Here is a 21,056-nt window from a genome sequence, read left to right as displayed (position 1 = left end):
CAATTAAGAACTCTTCCACCCAAGTGTATATACATGAAGTGTGTGTGTATATATACACACATACAAACACACTTCAGCTTTTTTTTTCTCCAGGTGTTTTTTTTTAATCATCACAAGCTTATGGTCTTTACTAAGCTACCAGTTTTGCCATTTTGTTACCTCTATAAAATATTTTTATAATGATGTAAATGCCATAAATAGTTCAATAAAATACCATCAAGCTGCTTGTTGGAACAAGGTGATGTATTCTGTTTATGTGGGGAATCAGCCAATGCCAGAGAATCACGGAATGGCTGAGGTTGGAAGGGACCTCTGGAGGTCATGTGGTCAAGCCCCCTGCTCAAGCAGGGCCACCGAGAGCCAGTTGCCCAGGACGATGTCCAGACAGCTTTTGAACATCTCTAAGGATGGAGTCTCCACAACCTCTCTGGGCAACCTGTGCCAGTGCTTGGTCACCCTCACAGTAAAAGAGTGTTTCCTGATGTTCAGAGGGAACCTCCTGTGTTTCACTTTGTGCTCATTGCCTCTGCTCCTGTCACTGGGCACCACTGAAAAGAACATGGCTCAATCCTCTTCGCAGCCTCCGTTTAGGTATTTATACACATTGATGAGATACCCCCTCAAGCCTTCTCTTCTCCAGGCTGAACAGTCCCAGCTTTCTTAGCCTGTCCTCATAGGAGAGACGCTCCAGTCCCTTCATCATCTTTGTGGCCCTTTGTTGGACTCTGTCCAGTAAGTCAATGTCTCTCTTGTACTGGGGAGCCCAGAACTGGTCACAGCACTCTGGGTGCAGCCTCACCAGTGCTGAGTAGAGGGGAAGGATCACATCCCTCAACTTGCTGGCAATGCTTTGTCTAACGAAGCCCAGGATACCATTTGCCTTCTTTGCAGCAAGGGCACATTTATGGCTCATGTTGAACTTGGCGTCCACCAGGACTCCCAGGTTCTTTTCTGCCAAGCTGCTTTCCAGCTGGTCAGTCCCCAGCACATAGTGATGCATGGGCTTGTTATTCTCCAGGAGCAGGACTTCACACTTCTTGTTGAACTAACTATAACTAACTGACCTCCCTTAGTGTGTTATATGTTAATAGGCCAAGGTAGTTGCCAGCTGGAATGACAGTCCCATGTTGCTAAGGCTTTGTAAATTCTGCATGCCATTCAGAAGCTTGGAAGAGCTGAAGAACTTTGGTTGCTTCTCCAGGTTGGAGACTCTCTGTCTGCTAGTAAAATATGTCCTTTGCTGCAGCTTAGAAGAGAAGGAAAAAAAATCCTGGAAACAGATCCGACATTTTCCTCTTCTAAGCATCTCTTATTTTCTGTCCAGATTATTTAACTGTCATAGAAAATTAGGCAGAGAATAGTAGATGATTAAAATAGATATAAATGCACTTCACTGACGTTGATGTTCTCAAAGGCTTTCATTAGTAGCATACTATATCCTCCCCATCTTTTGTAGCTAAATGGTCTATTGTGTCTTGTCATGGGCACTAATATTCTTCAGAAAAGATATGAATCCCAATTTTTGTGTGCACAAGCCCTCTTCTAATCTCATAAATATTGTGAACACGACTCAGTATAAGAGCCAGTTTCCTCCAGGTTTTATAGATATTGTGAAAAGGATAAATGACTTCACATGACTTTGGATCAAGGTGGCTTTTTCATTAGGGAAAAATATGGGGCATCTTGTTTTCCATCTACTTTTCAGAAATTTGATCAGAATGAAAGGACTTACGAAGTTTATTAAGAGCATATTTTTCCTCTGGTTTGAAAAGCACTGTTCTCTTTCACTTACACCTTTAAGGAAATCTGGTCTCATTGTCTAAATGTTAGAACTAAAAACCAGGAACTTTTGATAATAATTATGGGCTCATAGATTGTAAACAAAGTATTTTTAAAATTTTCTGGGCATCAGCTATTTAAGCCTTTCATTATAAATAATTCATCCTTTAGTGGGATGTTTAAAGGTGTTGCTTTGATGTTCTTCAGGAGCTGATGGCTAGAGTACTCTGTCCTGCATTGGTAGATCCTTCTTGAAGTATCTATTCTGTATCCTTCCTGTTACTCTAGCCTCAAGTATTTTTTCATAGACACTTCTTTTTAAATAGCAAGTTATCATCCCCACCGCAGGTTCCACAGGAGGTTTATGACCAAGAGACCACTCTGGGTTCACAGTGGCAGCAGGTGGAGGCTGGTACCATGTCCATTTCACAGCTTTCTTTAAAGATCCTTCTGGAGAAGTCTACAGGTGACCTTGTGCGCAATGCATTTTTATCCTAGAATTAAGGAAAAAATGCACTTAACTTTGAATAACTGTCCAATGGTTGGTTGTATTCTCTTCTGTTTTTTCTTGTTTGACTGGATACATGAAAACATGTGGATTTGATGAGGATTTTCGTCTAACCCTCCAGTCATTTCACACGTCATTTTCTGGTGTCATGGAGACAGCAGACCGAGAAATTCTGTGTCGGAGGGCATTGTTTCTTCTGGTAGAGGGGGTACAGGTGTGTGAAAACATTGAATGTATAGGAGTGTGTATATTATTTAAAATAAGTATACTGGATACGTTTGATTTTAAAAAGCATCATAGGTCAGGATTACCTCATAGTTACAGATTTGTTCATAAACATCTATTTGAGTTGATTTCCTGCTCTACTGTGTCTTCAGTGTAAGTGAAAAGAAAAGCTGGATCACTCATTTTTGAGACAAGACAGATAAAGCATGTGGTGGTACTAAAATTTTAAAAAAGTCTGATTTTACTGTCTTATGAAGAAGGATGGCTTCTCTCCGCCTTTCCCTTTTGTATTGCCTGGTAGTTGCTTTTGCCATTATACTTTAAGGAATTAATACATTAGCTCATGTGCCAAATTTAAGATGTCATTCTTTTATTGGATGGATAACAGAAGTCTGAAAAAATCTTGCAGTTGTTCACCTTGCAAATGTGATCTGAGAGCAGGTTAGCTCAGAAGAGCCTGACTTTCTGAATGCATAGTTTCCATTCAGATGGGGAGGCACTGGCTTAGTGAAACGTTGCCCACTTACAGAAATGTCATTGTGGTTTAGTATTGAAAATTTTCTTGATGCACTAAATATACGTGTAATTTAATTCATAAAAATGTTATCTTCCCGTCATCTTAAATCAGGTTAATGAAGTCAGTGTCCATGAGTGCTGAAGCAGCCCAAAATCATGGGAGCACAGGCACCCCAACAACAGCTTCCACTTCATGCTTGCTGTTGAATGATCGATTTTATTTTCCTAGTTTCTTGGTTTGGAAACACAGTTGTGTCATTCTGTCTAACTCACTCTAAGATCAGATTCCTAATAGGAAGTGTTAGATTGTGAAAGAAGCAAATTAATCATCTTAATTCTTATGTGCCAGCAAATTGCAAGTGCCCAGTGAGAACCAGTTACAGACCATCTGCACAAGCTATATATTTTAGCATTATTATATATTACAGAGTTAGCACGTCAGTCGTCATTCCCAGAGCAGTCTCTGGGATTGTTTTCCAGGGGAATGCAAACACTGAAGCCTGAAATGCATCACTGTGGGCAGGTATCCTGAGGGGGAGGGCTAAATATGTCTGTAATGCAACGATGTGCTAAGTTTTGCTTTACTCAAGCATAACTTCCTCTTCAGATGTGCAGAGTGAAAATTCATGGGTGCTTATTATGGCCAAGAGTATCTGACCTATTCCTGCTAGGCAAGCTCTTACTAGTGGGATAAAAAGGGAGGGGAATTACTGAGGATGTTTGATTTTGCGGAACAGCTGGATTGATGGAAATGTTTCAGTTATCTCCTAATGGTTCCCATGCATGTGGGATTACAAATGAAGCAATCTTTCCTCAGCGCAGCTTTCTCCCGCTGTGTGGTTTTCATATGCCCAATTTAATCGAAAAATGCATTTTCCTGAATAGTGCTACCTAGGCGAAGTTCCAGTCCTTTCACTGTTCTGCTTCCTGCTATTAGGTTGTGCATATGAAAAAAATGGCGTAAAAGCCATCAGAATAGGTCATTTCCCATTTAATGGATACATTTGTTAAATTTAACAAATGCATCTCTTTAGAATACTGGGACAACCCAGGATACGTTTGGCCTATCACGTGCTAAAACTGCAGTTAATAAATAGGCAGAATATATTTTATCTGGAGCAGGTGCTGCACAGTTCAGTTTTCGTGAGTTCTGATTTAAACTGTTACAAGTGAGTCAAAATGAAAATACTCTCTTTGACCAAGGGAATCAGGTGCAACAAATAAATGTTCAGATTTCAATATTTTTATGGATTATTTAGTGATTCCCAAGCTGCCTTCGAGTTCAGTACACATCAAAAATTGTTGTGGAATTCATACTCTTCAGAAGTGTTTGTAGAAAATGATGGGTAACTGACTTTTTTCAGGTGTTAGAAACTGGTAGAGTTTCAGGTTCTACTGCAGTTCTGAGTTTTACTGTGTATTATAAGTGTGACAAATAACTCTGATCATTTTTATCAGTAAATAATACCAATAAATAATTTATAAATAAATAAAGTAAATAATTATTTTCAGAAAACAAGACAATAAAATTCCAGAGCCATTTCTCATATAAACGCTTTTTTGCAGGACAGTTTCACTTATAAGCCTTACAGCCTACTTATTTAGGTTGGAAATGTACTTGCCTTTTTCTGCTTCACACAAGACTAAGGGGGAATAATGAATGTTGATTCATCTGGCAGAAATGTCAGGGATGATTGTGGGGGGCTGTTTATTTGTTACAATTTAGACTCTTCAGCCTATTTTGAAGCACTTAATGATATGTTAATTTGGAATTAAATGTGGAGTTAAATTTAAACCTGGGGAATTTGTCACAGTGCCTTATGTGGATCAGGATGGTGACATACAATGTATGTTCTGATTGCAGTATAGAGTTTCAATTCAATTTTTTCCCCAAGCATTTTTTAATATTTCCTTGTCTACCTTAATGTCAGGTTGCCGTCATCGTACCTGGAGAGGAACTTTCCACATGCTAGTACAAAAAACTATGTTTCATTTCAAGTTTTTACCTAAAAGAGAGCCATAACATGGAAATAGGATTTTTCTGCATTTTAATCCAGAGCTTCTGAGGCTATGAATGGTGAATCATTTTTCTGAGACAATATTATTAATTTAACTAAATTGAATGGGGAGGGGATGAGAGGAAGGGAAGGAGACAGAAATGGGCAAAAAGGCTTGAAGCTGTGAAAGGGAAGAGCAGGGTCTTTAATTTCTATTTAATAACTCTTTTTTGGAGATCACACAAGCTTCTGGTTTTGGACTGACTTTATCTCATAAACTTCCTTTAATACTTTCGGCTTTGAACTGAAGGGGAAATGCAGTCATTAATCAGATGACTTGCTGTTAAATATTTAAAAAAATGATAAATGTGCACACATCTATAGCCATATATTGATACTTAATTTTAGCTAATAACTAATTCATGTAGCTATCAGGTAGCTAAGGGTCTGTAGTAATTACAATATTCTTTCATTGAAGGTAAAGAGTGTCATAGCAGCCTTCTTACAAAATCAGACAAAATTTCAAGACCTTGAGCTCCAGAGCAGGCTGTAAAAATGGGAGAGGATGATTCTGGTTCTTCCTCGATGAAGTGATGTGGAAATTCTCATGAACCTTTGCTCAAAGGTCTCTGCAATTGCATAGCCATGTACAAAACTTGGATTTGTGCTGAAGTCCATCCCTAATGAACAAGTCACCTAGGTCATATTGAAATTAATCACTACATGGTAATAAATGTTTTCCTCAATTGGATCTTCCAAGCTTGCTTGTGCTTTGAACACTGTTCACTACCAGAAAACTTGTTATAACGGGATCTACCTGCAAAAGGACAATTGCTCTATATCTAAGTTAAACATCCTTGGGTTTATTTTTAATTTAAGTTAAATAGTCTGCAAGGCAAATGTAACTGAAACATTATTACGTGTACTTGCTTAGAGGAGGAGACTCACTTGTGTTGTCTTTATGATGGGATTTGGGAAACATTGAAATTCACATATGCTGAAAGAGCAGAAGCAGCCAGAAATGGGAAAGAAATGAAAGTGATAAAGTTGTGGTTTTTTTAAAAATGTGTTAGAAACATGTTCTTTTTAGTATGTTCTAAATATTGCAGCTATTCTTAAGTTCAGAGGTGTATTTCTTCTGAAGTTTGGTTCTTAGGGAACAGGGTATTGTCTAAGGCTATGGGGTGGTTATTCTTCTACTAACTTCTAGGAAAAATTTCTTCAGTCAGCTGTTTTATAATACCTTAAATGTTCATTTTCTGAGAACTTGAAAAAGGAAAAGTTGTTTCACCTTATTGAACAAGATTTTCATACACATAAGAAATTTCTGAAATCTGAAAAACTACTGCTGCTACTTATTCTTGCCCTAGCGGTGATGTCTCTGAAGGACAGGAAGTAAGAACTATGAAATACTGATTTCCATGGTTCTTGCTCTTTCAGTCTCAGTTTAACCCTGAGAGAGAGACATACTGCACTGTAAAAGTTTCCAGATAAGGCCACCTGTGGTATAATTTCACAGGCTAACCAGGAGAAGAGAAGCAGCTTAAATCTGATGGGGTGGTCACGTTTCTCTGTCAATAGGGGTCTGAGCATTACAGGTTGGGCTCATTTCCAGTATTTCACAGATCTAGCAGATCACTCTCTTATCAAAGCATGCAGGCAAGAAAGCCACTCACACATTCCAGTAGGCAGGTCACTTCCGATAAAGTTCTCATCAGAGTTGTTCTCTAAATTATACTTGACTTGTACTCTACAAATTAGTTCAACACTGAATACCACGTAATTGTGTTTTGCAGCTTGATAATGTTATAATTATGACACCTAGTAGTATGTAGCATTATAATCTTATATTTGATTCAGCAAAACACCTTAGAATAACAATATGCTTGAAATTCAGTGGAGCTTAACTCCTTGTGGTTAGGCACAGACTACAGTGTGATTAAATCTAAGCACGTGCTTGAAATTTCCTCTGACTTGGGCAGAGGCTGGAGGAAATACCCATGGTATTTTCTGGTATATTCTCTCCTTTCGCCTCAGAGGAGGGACTCCTACTTGATGCAATAAATTACATATATGAAATCCACAGGATATACAAGTGACTGAACTACCTTTCTGACTCCATTAGAATTTGCATTCATCACAGGTGCAGAAAGCCCTTTGGACCTTCCTAAAACACTTGTGCTACTAATACTTTGTATTTTTGAGTTCCCTATATAAACGCTTATTTACTACATGTCTCAGTAGAAATGACTTGTGGGGAAATATATGTGCTTTCTGAATGTGAAATATGTCTGTTCATTTGCATCAAGTTTGTGCTGCTAGCATAACTGGGTTACAAGCGTGCTGTCAGTTTTTGTAAGCACTAATATAAATGCAGATATTCAGGTAAATAATGTTTTGGGTTTGTTTTGTTTTAAAGTATTCACCAAGGCAAAGCCTTTGAGGAGGTCTTGTTTTCATATTTACCAGTTTGGGGAGTTTTGATTCATACAGCTGACAAGATACAGACATTCAAATTTAGTTAAAACCTGACTGCATTACATCAGTGCAACTCCTTTGGGCACATGCTTGTGTTGAAGATTATGAACTATGGCATATATAATTAGCCCCTAAAGTAGGACAAACAGACAACTGCATCTAAACCTGTTACCTCTTATCACATGCACTGTTATAAATGATTGTGTAAATGTTCTTAGCGAATCCTAATAGTGACATGCAGCATTTGCATGATTTAAACTGTCTTCAAATTGGTGTAATATGTGTGCACGTGCAAATGAAACAATTGCTGTGACTCAAGCACTCTAATTTCTGCCATTAAGAAGAATAAGGAGGTTGCTGACACTTCTTAATTTTGTCATTTTGAAAGCACGTGTTTAAAAGCAACTGTAACTTTGGGAAGAACATCTGTTCAGTTCAGACTGAATGATGACTGGTAAGATGATGAATATGAGGCAGTAGGACTCTGCATTTGTACCAGTTTATTTGAGCTGGTTCCGAAACCTGTATTTGTTGAATTAATATATATTATCTCATGTCAATGTTGTTCTACAAAGGAAGTTTGGTGTTGGGTCAAAACTGGCAGGTAACTTGATGGTGTCTTTAATTAGTATTTAGAAGAGGTTTTTTCAGTGCACTTTGTTTCTCATCTGGTTCAAGACGTTAAATTGCTTTATAGAACTTTCAAAATTACAATTGTCAATTTTAAAGCTGCTTTTCAAGTAAACTCAGAAGTCTTGCACATGATAGTCATAGCAGAGCTTTTCATCTGGCAGATAGGCTCCTTGAAGAGAAAACACAACAAACAAATATTATGATTACTTTTGGAAATTTTAAATCATGAACTATGAACTAAATAAAAATGATGGTTTGAAAGATAACTATTGGATTGCTGGCATTTTGGGGCAGCAAGTGGAGCTGTTCCACATGAGATTTCTGTCATTATAGCTATGCCAGGTGGGGACTGGAGTGTGTATGCCCCAGAGTAACACTGGAAACAAATACTGTATGCCAATAAAACCTAGATAAAGTCACAAAATAGCATGGTTTTTGCCACTGCAAGACTCCATCACCTCTGTCGGGATTTGTCATGGTATCTTCGCTGGTACAGTGCTTTTTGCAAAGCCTTGTAAGAAGTGTGGTCTAGGGGCATTGTGGACAAATAGCTTCTAACAATCCGGTGTCCACCAGAAGATTTTGTAATAAGTTTTATTTCTTTTCCTCTGCTGCTTCTTCGCTTTTGGCTCTATATGTGTCCCTGCAGGATAAGAGAATGGATTTGAAAGGAGGTTGTAGTGGTACTACCCTTCTATTTTATCTAATTCCCCAAACATATTTCACTTCAGTTTTTCTAGATGCTGTTGTTGAGTAGTACGTACTACTACTACTGCTACTCAACAACAACATCTAGGTTGATAGACTACTGCTACTACCCAGTACCCATGGGGAAATGCCTGCAGCGAGTCCAAGAATGAGTAAAACTTCCTTAGACCTGATGATAATTCCCAGAAGTGTTTTATTGAAGTACCAGAAGTGAGCCTAGGTCTCATCCTGATAAAGACAGGGTTTGGGTGCCTGAAGGAGAAGCAGTAATTGTGCGTCCTTACGCTACATCCAGAGCTGCTGGGAGGATTGAGATCCCAGGTGACTGTGGGTTTTTCCCAAGGTCATGGTCGCTTTTGAGCACATGTTCTCAGAACGACAAAAAGTTTCAACATCCTCCTCGATGGAGGGACTTAGCAGAACGCTACAAGGAGATAATGAGCCAAGCAACAACAGCAACAAAAAGTCTTATTATAGGAAGATTGTCATGGGGTTTTTGTCCTGTTGGTTTGACAGGAGATGAAATTTTGATGAGCAGTCTAGAATCTCTATTTTCAGCACCTAATAATGAAGATATTCACCACACAAAGAAAACCCCTGAAACAGTCTTGAATGCACATCCTAGCCTCCAGCTGTGTCTGTACTCCCTGCTTATTTAGGGGAATTGTCTTCTGCAGGGTGGGGGAATTGAGCTGGCAGTTGTGATAAAGGGAGGGAATACTCTGGATGGGTAACAACGAGGCTATAAGGCTTTCTATTAGCGTAACTGATGATTCAACTAGCCATCAATACTCTGAACAAAATCAGCACTGAAAAATTGATCTTGGACTTGGCCAGCCAGTCTTGATAACTGGAAATCCAAGGGCAAACTTTTTTAGCAGTTCAGAGATTGAAACAATTGTTTGCAAATAATTTACTCAATGCAGACACAGCTGCCTCAGTCTGATGGACTCCAGCACAGTTTCTAAGCCAGGAACTTCCAATTTCTCATTGTCGTTCAGTGTCTGATTCATCATGTCAGATGGGCTTGATTCATTTTGGCCATTGTTTCCTTGCTTGTGAAATGGATGCGATCATAATCTGTTGGTTGTAGTATCTGTCCGCCTCACTTGAGCTATTGTGCAGGTCAGTTAATGTCCGTGCTGTGCGCCGCAGCTGAATGGGAAACAATGGAGCCTGCAAGCGCCAGCGATGACATGCTCCCAGTTGGGTAGTGTAGAGAGAGAGAAACTTTGTGTACGCATCCCTGCCAGCCTCTAGGGATTTGGATATAATCACAGTATCGTGATGGGAGTCAGGTGCCCCTCGCTGTCAGCCTGGTGGGCCCAGCCATGCCTGCACTGTGGCCTCCCCCCAGGCCCAGTCCCAGCCCTGGTGCCCTTCCTTCGCTGCCGGAGGCCAGGTCCTTTTCCCTCTGCTCCTTATTCTCGTGAACCATTTGTCCTTCTCCAAGGGCAGGAGCTGTCTGCAGAAAACAGAGCGCATCAGCAGTGGGAAAGGCATAGGAGTCGTGGAAGATCAGCACCACCCAGAGAAAAGGGGCAATGGGGGCACAGCTCCTGGCCGCCACTGCCTGGGCTACAGCTCTCCGCAGCTGCCCCACACGATCCCCTGGGGATGGGGAGGACAATGAGAACATGGGGAGCTGCACCCCAAAACATCAATCCTTCTCATTCCTGGGTCCAAAAGGCTTGCAGGCACTAAGATGCTCAGCAGCACTGTAATACTCGCTTCCCTGTGGTTCATGATGACTTGGTAAATAACATGCACGGCTGGTATCACCCGTGGCTCCCTGCAGGGCACTTGAATGCCAGGCTTCTCTCTCAGGCCGCTAATATCCAGGTCCTTTTCTGTGAAGCCTCTTCATCCCTAGCTAATGAAAATTAGTATCTGTCATGTGATACGGTGTCTGCTCAGAGTATCGAGGTGCTTCATCTGCATCTCCTCTGATACAAGGAGACGCTTTAATTTGATAAAGGGTTAGTCTAAGTGCAGTGGGGAGGCAAAAATTGGACTTGCCTTCCATGCTGAAGATTTATTAGGTATCTTATAAAATAATACTGTTTTCAGTAGCATGACCGCAAAGGGAGAAACAGTTCAGTGTTATGTAGGCTTTCTATACTGTCCTAGTAAGTCCTCCTAATGAACAAATTAAATCACAGAATTAAATTTTGTATACACATTAGGCTTACTGTCTACTAAAGCAATTGCTGTTTAAACAGGAAAATTTGCTTTAAAACACTATTTTACAAGATTCAAGACCCATATTTGCCCCAGGGCCGGGGTTACAATTTTTTGTTTTAGTTTTGATGTCCTGAATTTGGTGCAGTAATGGGGTGGCAGAGGGTTGCATCAACTATCTCACTATGAGGGAGTCTTTATTACAGAGACATATTACAGAGCAGAGTCCTACTACGTCATTGTTTATAAAGGCAGCTGATGAAGCAGTGCCAGCTCTAATGCTTCTGACTTGCTGGGGATCCTTACTGAGGGCTGCTGCATGGGTGCAGTGTACTTCTGTGGTGGTACGGCACAATATAAGGTTGGGAGGGAAATAACATTCAAAAGATTTTACTGAGGGCTATAAAGCTCTGCTCTGTGTAGAAATGTAGATGCACTTTCTCACTGATTATATAGGAAAATAAGTGAGCCCCTACAGAGTGACATAAAGGGTCTGTCAAATAGAATGGGGATTCCTGTCCCTGAATCGCTACAGGTTGCAGATGTGGGTGTGAAGCAGTGACAGTCAGGGGGTCCCTAATGAAGTGAAAAGAGAAGCCAGTCTTAATAAAAGCTTTTGTATCATCAGCTCATATGTGTGCCCTCATGTGTGCAAGCACTTGAGTAACCTTTACAGTCTTTGATTCTGAACTGTAATGGTGCGTACCAATTACATTGATGCGTTATTAGCGGTTAGTTATTTTCTTCATTGCAATTGCGTGCTTACTTGAATGTGCTGATCTCCACCAAGTTCTCCCAAAGTACCTGCAAGTAGTGTGTTGCTCCTACAAACAAAATAGCAGTGAAGGGGAAGATCAAGTGTGGGTGAACGTCAGTGGGAGAAGGGAGTTGGAATAAAGAAGCACACACAACCTCTAAGCTTACTTTTAACACTGAGTTGGACAGTCTGTCCTATACACCTGATGGAGCTGAAAAGTGCTTCGGTTGTTCTCACTTTGCTTAACTCCAGAAAAACCCAGCCTAGCAGTATTGCACAGCTTTAGGCCCTGGTTTCTTGTAAAATAATTTACCTACAGATACCTATTACCACTTGGATTTTTAGCGAAGAGCAGCTTTGGTATTTTGGCGAAGTTGTATATGTTAAAAGAACAAATGGTTCTTCAGATTCAGTGCATTATAGTAAGCCAAATTTAATACATAACTGTTGCAGTGATGTAGAATTTAAGTGCCACGGTGAGCTTTGATAGCATTTAAGAGGAAGGGGGAATAAAGAAGGCGTTCCTTCCTGTGGACTCCTTGTGTGTTGACTTATGGCAACATGTTGAGTTGAAGAGAATTGATTTGTGTTTCTTTTAAAAGTGGTGGGGAGGAGTCCAGGGACTTGTAAAGCACAGACCTGCGATTGGTTATGTGGTAGAAATGTGGGTAGGAAATGGTATTGAACAATTCTGGTTGATGTTTCCAAAAAATGCCTTACTTAGCAGCAGTGCTTTTCACAGAGTTTTGACTATTCCAAGCTTTTACGGTTTTTCTTTATCAGAAGAAAACAGAATCTCATGACAGTAAATTATTACTTTAATAGCATTGGAAATAGGTCCTCAGAAATGCCGGCTCCTTCAGATAGTTTCTGTGTTGAAATTTCCTTGCAGATGAATTACTTCAGAAAGAGCAAAACTATTCTGATGATGTTTTGGCCAATATGATCAGCGAACCCAGAATCAGCTATGGAAATGATGCTCTCATGCCTTCATTGACGGAAACTAAGACCACAGTTGAACTTCTTCCAGTGGATGGAGAGTTCAGCCTAGATGACCTTCAGCCATGGCATCCCTTTGGTGTTGACTCTGTTCCAGCCAATACTGAAAATGAAGGTATGTACAATAGGGGCAGAAACCGCAGAATATTCCGAATTGAGCTTTGTGCTCTCTCTTCATGTTGTTCCCTGAGAATTGACATCTTTCTGATGTAAGCAGGATAGAAGCTCTCAAATCTAAGTTTAGAACTGGTCTGCTGTGTCAGCTATGTCTCTTTGATGGAACAGAAAATCCTGATTAGAATTTGGAATTCAGACACCCAACAAATTTTGGTGTTCCAGCAAATCATGAGTGACAGTCTTATAAAATAGGTGACAATGAGCTAAGGGAGTTAGATAAGTTGTTAGATTTGTGCCATGATTGAGGGAGTGTTTTAGTTAAGGAAGAGTTTTTTTATTTGCTGATGTGAACATGATTACAAATCCAGCACAATCCTAGCATGAGAGTTGATTTTTATTTCCCCCTGCACTGGTTTTCTGGAAGGTACTGCAGAAATGTTCCTGCATACTCAGCAGTGCAACTGGCTAGTGAAAACATTTTTCCTGAGGGGTATTTTATGTTGCTCGTGCACTAATTTATTGAAGTGACTGCATAATACTTTAATAATTTATGTATAATCTGGAATTGGTAGTTTACTTAGGTTCCAGAGCCAATTAATCAGAAACCTGAGGGGCTTCGATCATGTCATTCAAGTTCCTGCTGTTGTGTTTGTTTTCCTTTATCAGTTCAACTCAGTGCTAAGTTAATCCCAATAGTGGAAGTTTGTTACTGCAAAGCAGCAGTAGATTCACAGAGGCTGGATCTACAGAAGACTTTTTTCAGGCAAATTTGTGTTTTGTGGATCTGTGATTTGTAGCTGAACTGCACAGACTTTAACATCCTCCAGCAGTCTTTTGAAACCACTGTCTTAGGCTATACCTGCTTTTAGAATGAGTTTTGAGACCCACCTTACACAGTTAGTCTCACTCCAGCATGATGTGTGAGTGACTGTGGGCAGCTGGGTGCTTGGGAGATGAAACATGGTGTGTGAACATGGATTTGCAAGGTCTAGTGTTGGTGCCCGGTGAAATCAGTGGAGTCAGAACCAGTTTTGTGGTCAAGGTGGGTCATCCCCAGGAGACAGAGAAGCCTAAGGTCAAGCAAAAGAAAAGACATGGCTAGGATTGGAGTGAAGGTCAACAAACCCATGAGGCAGAAGTGTACCAAATTTGAGGGGAAGAGGAGAAGGGTGGTCAGGAGCGGGGCTAAAATCAGACCGCCAGGGAGTCAAGAAAAAGAGCAGAGAGAGCTAGAGTAAACTAAGTAGACTGGCCAGGAGCAAGAACCAGAGGATGGGAGATGGTGACAAGGACTCCAGACGTGTCTGGAGGGCACTTGCAGCCAAGTGATGTGCTGAGCGGCCAAGAGCATCTGGCTGGATTGCGTCAGGTGCTGATAAGTAGTACAAACGGCTGACCAGACTGGCAGGCTAAACTTCAATTTCCTGGGGAATCAGCTGTACCTCCTATAGTGCATGTGTCAAGGCTGTCTGCCAGGAGCAGGCCACAGTCCAGCTGGTGGTGTCTCTCCTGCAGGAATTTTCCAATAGAGCTCTCGCTGCAGTTTTTTTCCATAGTTGAGGCATAAGGGCATCAATTTCTATACCCTCTGCCTGCTTTCATGAAACTTGGAGGGGGAAAATTAATTACTTTTGAAGTTTGTCCTCCAAGCTTTCAAACTGTACGGATTTCAGTCACCAAGTTCAGAAGTTATTAGGTACACAGATGCACCCAGACATGCCCACAGTTTAATCACACAAGCCTTTTTTTTCCTTCAGAAACCTGACTAAGCCCAGAATTTAATAATGAAAGGTACATACTTCAATGTGACACTGAATTCCCATTGGCAAGTATATTGAGCATGGTTCTCCTTTTAAAATGTTTGACAGCAAATAAGAAACAAAAACTCTTCTGCCTTGAATAATACACTGTTTAATTATGAAAACTGCATTTGAATGCATACATGGTTTGTTGCAGCACTTCTTAATGTTTACTGTGGGAACATCTTTCAACTTTCATGCCTTTAAGTTGTTGGCAGTTAAGGGTTGGGTTTTTTTGATACCAGGACTGAATTCATCATGAAGTTACTGTGGCAAACTGTTCTTCTAGGCCAACCATTATTAGCATTTAAGTCTGCACAGTTAGAAATAGAAATTGTTTGATGACTTAAACCTCTTCCAAGTCCTCCTTGTTTCCCATTATACTTCTCTGTCATCTACCCAGACCATGATGCTGTCAATGTGATCATGCCTACAATACCTTCTTTCTCTCTTTAGATACCCTCTCTGTGCCTTTGCCCGTAGTATCAAAGGGGGATTTCACAGCCCCATCTTTTTCCTTTGTGTTTGTCTCCCACATCTTTGTTCCGGAAACCCAGGACTAACTGTGCCATTTGTCCTCGCTTCCCATGCCTGTTTTCTTCTGTGGCTATGGTCTAATTCCAGGCTTTGTCTAAATGTCTTCCAAAAACGTGTGTCTGTCTTGTTATAACATGCTTCGGAAGTAGCAAGAAGTAAATAACAATTGACACCATTTTCTCCTCTTTTTTTCCTCTCCCTCTCCACTGAAGGTCTTTTTGCATAGTCTGTTTTTCATGCAATAAGTTCCCCTTATGGAGAGAGGTTTTTCTATTTTATGCAGTACTAAGCAAGTTACTGCTGTTTCTTAACAAATAACCATTGATCAAAAAAGTGTAGTTTCAGAAATCATGGCTAGAGAAATCTCAGATACTGTAGAGTGACTAACTATTGCAGTCTTAGTGACTGTCAGCATCTCTTGCTGCTGGGAGATGCCGAGCACGCCAGCAAAGGTCAGAGAACTGAGCATCTCATCTCCCATTTACTTGGGTGAGGGCTGAAGATACTCAGCACCATCAAGAAAACCACAGCATGTTCTATGTGAACAGCCTGGTACCTGGGAAATCTGCTGAGCAGTTGGTCCACCAGATTTAACAGAGACTACCAGAGGAGTTTCAGATGGCAGGCAAGTCACAAGTTCAGTTGTTGATACTGTTTTGAACTAGTTTGAAAGCTGAAGTCAACTTTTTTAAAACTCAGCTGAACACAGATTCAGAGTGCTAACAGCTCGCCCTGTGCAGGTGGGTTTCTAGGTAGAATGAGAGTCTCGAACTTCCTCACTGCAAAGAGCTGTTGCACTGTATAAGCAATAGTTTTATTCAGTCCTGAGCAGGCACACCAGGTAAATCATTTACCTCATTACAAATTTGCTTTACTGTCAAAACAAATTTCTAATGGGGTCGTTGACATCTGAGAGGCAGCTAAACAGATCCTAGAGCTGGCTGGGTTAGGATCCCACCCCCTCCGGCACAGCCACAGCGACAGGACTTGTTTTTAATGAACCATTCAGGCAATGCTTAAACCAAAATGTGGCTGTGGAAAAAGCGGAAGGAAATGCAGCCAGTAAGTCTTAGTTTCAAAGCATCCAGTATTCTGCATACAAGTGATGAAGTTAAAATACTACCAAAAATACCTTAAATTTGTCACTAGTTCCCATGCCTGTTTTCTTCTGTGGCCATGATCTAATCTCAGGTTTCATGCAGAGATATTAATAATGTATTGGATTGGTACGTTGCCATATAATCTCAAGGCTTCATAACTCCATTTGAAATTTTCTCAATCTAAACTGCATGTTTAGGTAAAAGGATGGGGTTTATGCAGAGTTTATTTTACTAAAATTGCTTTTTATGATGAATGAGTGAAAAACAGTCTAAAAATAAAAAGACCTTGAAAGTCTAGGGTGGCTCAGTATTCTCTGAAAGTATTTCCTTCCTTGTTGTTTCCCTGAGGTAGTTTCCCAGTAAATGTCCACAGACATGAATCCAAAGCACCGCACCGGGTAATACGCTACACAGCCTGAATAGCTGAACGTATGTCTAGCGTATTGCGACACAAATTAGGTCAATGAAAAATGCTCTCTGAGGACACTGCAGAAGGCACCACCAAACTGTCAGGAAATTGTATTTTAACAATGAAAACACATCCTCAGAGGTGGGGGCAAAACCCCAACAGCTGTGAAGCTCTGACACTGCCAAGGTCCCTGGGCGTTTTGCCGATGACTAACTGGGTTTAGTGTTTTACCCTTTGTATTTTACTGTGCAATCACACTTAGCCTTAGTGACAAAGTATTTCTCTAAAGTGAGATTTTTGTGAATATACTGCATTATCCTTATGACCTGGCCAGTTACTCCCTCCAACACTGTTGTTACTAGGTGAGCATCACATAGCTCTCCTTGCCTGCTGCTTTATACCAGCTTTTGGGCTTTTTGATTCACCTTTCTTTTATTTTTGAAAAGAGAAGCTACCACATTCTCTCTCCCTCTTCTGAGATGTATTAGCATTAGATATAAGGTGGGATGAGTACCCTGTATGAAGCCTGCATAGTCAGCGTAAGCAGGTATCTACCAATTTAGTTCTGTGAGGCTGTTTGGAAGATAAATTTTTGGTCCTAATTCTGTGTACTTCTGTGCACATGGAAGTGTGTTCAAGAGAAATATGATTCTGGAGCATCAAACGGAATGCAGTTTTTATAGTAATACATAGTACATCTTCAGAGTTTTGACTATTGATAAATACTGTAATAGGTTTAAACTGTTTAAACTAGGAGGTAGTGTGGTCCAGTGGGGCAGGCAATGAGGAAGCCTACGGACAAGATTTTTCAGAGTTAACTGCTGTTCGTGCACACATCGGTACCAAGGCAGGAGCAAGCAGGTTTTAAAATGCAACTGAAATTCAAAAGGTGGCAGCTCAGGGTTCTCCAGAAGCCAGCCTTTCTTTGTATCGAGCTGCCTGGGGTGCGTTACACTGAGGTGCCTGGAATTACAATCTGCTTTGCAAGACCCTTGGCTCCGAGCTTTCTAAGTGCTCTCAAAACTATAGATGGCAAGAAGAATTATTCATTATTAATACTTTCACCTAACTCCACAAACACTGCATTGCCCTGAGGTCAGGTCCGTGCTACTGTACAACAGAAACTTCCTCTCTCCTTTTGTCCCTTCACCTACTCCCAGTTCTATTGCTAGCCACAACCTGCTCTCTCAGTTGCAGTAGCTATGGAAATGTAGGGTTACAGAGTGGGGAGAGAAAGGGAAATAAAACCCATCAGGCTTCTAGGGAGGAGGTGGGGGGGCCAGCGTGACAGAGGAGGGTTCTGCAGGAGCAGTTTTGGTAATGTTGGTCCTTGGTTGTTTCTTCCCTTCAGTCCTTTCCACTGAAAATTACTGCTGACCTGCCTGAGGGCTGGGGCCGACAATATTGGAAAACCTAGCAGAAGACTTAAATAGGAAAATACTCAAAATAGTAGTTTTTAGTTAAGGAGGGAAATTGGTTTTTGTATAGCGCTTTGTAAGGAAAGCAATTACATGGTCTGCTAGTGCCACTTGAACTGCTGTGAAGGAAGGTGGTTTGATGGCTTGTCTCTGCAGCACCAGACCAGCAAGCTCTGTGAAAATTTTGCCCTTCTGGAAACACAAGCAAGTCAGATGTGCAGGTGCGTTTTTAGTCCACGGCTGCTATAAAGCTGACTTACTGCTTTTTTCTGGCGGCAGGAGCTATTGCAGTCATCTCCCGTGTACAAAGGGCATGGGTGCCACAAGGGCTCTCGCTTACAAGCATGGGCGGTTGTTTATCAAACCCATAGGAACACTGAGCAAGTGACACAGACCTCTAAGAAGATGGGCAGTCCCCTTGCTTAAGTCAGCAGTATCATAAGAGCAGTGTGATTTTCTGATGCCAAATACAGTGAACAGTTCATGATTCAAAACTGTACTTTTGTCAGGTTTCCTATGTTATTGTGGCTCTCTTACTGCTGATTAGAAGGTTCATACTTGAATCCTGAAATTCAAATTAATTTGAATATCCTATTTTAAAAATTCTGGATTCCAAGCTACAATGTAAAATTTTATTTCTGAATTTAATTTCTTTCTGAGAGTGGCAGTTGGGTAGATAAGGAAGGCCAACAGTATGGGAGCAAAAGAGAAAAACAAAAAAAAAAAGTGTGCGTGTGGGTAAAATCTGAATGTTTTAATGAACTTCTCCAGTATGTTCAGTTTGGACTTAACCAAGGCAGCTCTAAAAGTTCTGCACATCCTATTTTCTGCTAATGCCAGTGAGCTCCATCAGCCTTAGGTTTCAGCTGGTAAAGCATTAGTATAGTAATACAAGAGTTTTAAAACTCTGTATGACACACAAGTGGGTAGAAAGTGGTGTTTCTCCTTTGCTTCCCTTTCAAAAATTGGAAGACAAATTTGCTGTCTACAAATGGGAGCGTATTGGAAGGCAGTATCGATTGTATTTTCAAAATGTGCTTTGCTTTTTTCAAACCATGTAGCTAGGGCTGTAAAGAATCCCTATTGAAAGGAAAAGGAGTCAGGATTCAGTGGGTTTATAAGTCAGCATTGATCAAGACTGGCCACAAGAACTCACTCATCATGTCTGTTCTTGCTGCCTGAACGATCAATTCTGATCAGACAACTGGTTGCACATAATGAATATAGTTTCACTTTATTGACAGAAATTCTTCAATCTTGATGGCTTCTCACTTTAAGCAGTAACCAGATATATGATGTAAAATTGACAGCTGTCAATTGATCAGCTGTGAAGCTTTTCTCTTGGAGTTGTGCCCATCCCTTTCTTTTACTTCAGGATTAACTAAAGGCAGATCTTTTCTAGCTGTTGGTTTGGTAACTTTGTTTACGCAGTATGTCTCTCCTGCACTGGCCCAACGGAAGAGCAGTTGACTTTATCATTTTGGGGGTTTTTGTTTATTTTTTATTTGTTTTTTTGTTTCTTTTCTGCACATGCCCAGTTGAGCCAGTTGATGCCCGCCCAGCTGCAGACAGAGGACTCACCACACGACCAGGTATATAACTTGCATGGCTTTTACCTAACCTGTGTTTTCCCAGCATGCATGTGGTCTGCTTGAGCTGAAATGATCACTTTTTCTTTGGTGTAACACACTCTTAAGAGGTAATGCTATGCCACGAACCAGGGAAGAGTCCCCACACAACCCCCCATTGGCCTGCGTGAGTGCTGCCTGTGTCCAGGGTGTTGGGAATGGGTACTTGCAGAGGGAGTGGGGCCCAGAGACCCAGAGCTGACATTTGCATCAAGGTGTCATCCCTTCTAGCAGCAACGCTTTGGCAGGTGCAGGAGGCAGTAGACACGGTACCCTGTAGCCCAGAGAGTACTTTATTTGGGAAAGCATGATAGAAATGTCGAATCCTCTATGTAAAGTATACAGCTTCTTGTAAGTTGAGGCTAATAAAGAATTCATGCATACAATTTTAGAACTGCAGGGGACATCAAGATTTTTTGCTGTGATAGCTATCCTAGCAAACTCCAGATATCTAAAAATTGATACATATATTCTCCCTTGGATTCACTGAGGACACCTCTGTACAGCTGTTCATTCCATTCTAGGACAGAGAGGGGTGATTATTTGCCCTCTGTAGGTACCTGTGTCTTCCTGTTGATTTCAGAGTGATAGCAGGTGACTAGCTTGAGTCAGGTTGCAAATGTTCGGAAAAGTTAAATGGGACAAATCCAATTTTCAAAAGTAAAAGATTGGTTTTCATATGAACTTTTTTTGCTTTATAGGTTGTTTTTCCCCTTGTTTTTCATTAGAATTATCTAGGAATGGCTGATTCCACTGAGAGCAAACAGCCTTTTATTTCAGAAGAGGTTACTTTCCAACACATAGTGAGATTAGATCAGTATGTTTTAGGGTCGAGATTATTTCAGTGTCACGTTGTCATTGTGTTTTTTTCTTCAGATCAGATAAAACTGATCAATGTCATCTTTTTGCCTTCATCTTTTCCTTCAAATGTCCATTAGATAGCATTATGGCAACACCCTCCTAGTGTGTTTAAATATGTCTGGTATCTCACCAGTGTTTACTGATTATGGAAATTGCTACAGTGGGAACTAAAATAAGCTCACACGTTACAGCAATCGGGATACATGTCAAGGCTGGCCAGGTGATGTACTCTTAAGACTGTTTTAGGAGTCTGACATATTTACTTGTGTTTGGAGTCTTAATTCATTCCATGAAGAGAGCCTGGAAACAGGTACAGAGCTAGCTGTACAGCAGTGTCAAAAATCGTGGGATCATCCATGGGGAGCCGTTCTCTCTGCCTTCCAGATTAGTTTTCTTCCCCAAGAGC

General features: G+C 40.8%; 1 protein-coding gene across 4 annotated transcripts in view; it reads left to right on the top strand.

Annotated features, from left to right (window-relative positions):
* APP (amyloid beta precursor protein) overlaps positions 1-21,056 on the top strand; it is a 226,668-nt gene that overhangs the window by 183,834 nt on the left and 21,778 nt on the right. For 2 of the 4 annotated variants that reach the window (XM_064470144.1, XM_064470131.1), the window contains 2 exons: positions 12,675-12,896; positions 19,700-19,753. In XM_064470144.1, the coding sequence (XP_064326214.1) occupies positions 12,675-12,896; positions 19,700-19,753 (276 nt within the window). The remainder of the gene's footprint in view (positions 1-12,674; positions 12,897-19,699; positions 19,754-21,056) is intronic. The other 2 variants (XM_064470153.1, XM_064470139.1) reach the window with 1 other exon arrangement.

This window comes from Phalacrocorax carbo, chromosome 1 (assembly GCF_963921805.1).
Source record: "Phalacrocorax carbo chromosome 1, bPhaCar2.1, whole genome shotgun sequence".
NCBI classification, from domain to species: Eukaryota; Metazoa; Chordata; class Aves; order Suliformes; family Phalacrocoracidae; genus Phalacrocorax; species Phalacrocorax carbo.
The sequence above is the reverse complement of the archived record's forward strand: the minus strand, read 5'-3'. Positions and strand labels throughout refer to the sequence as shown.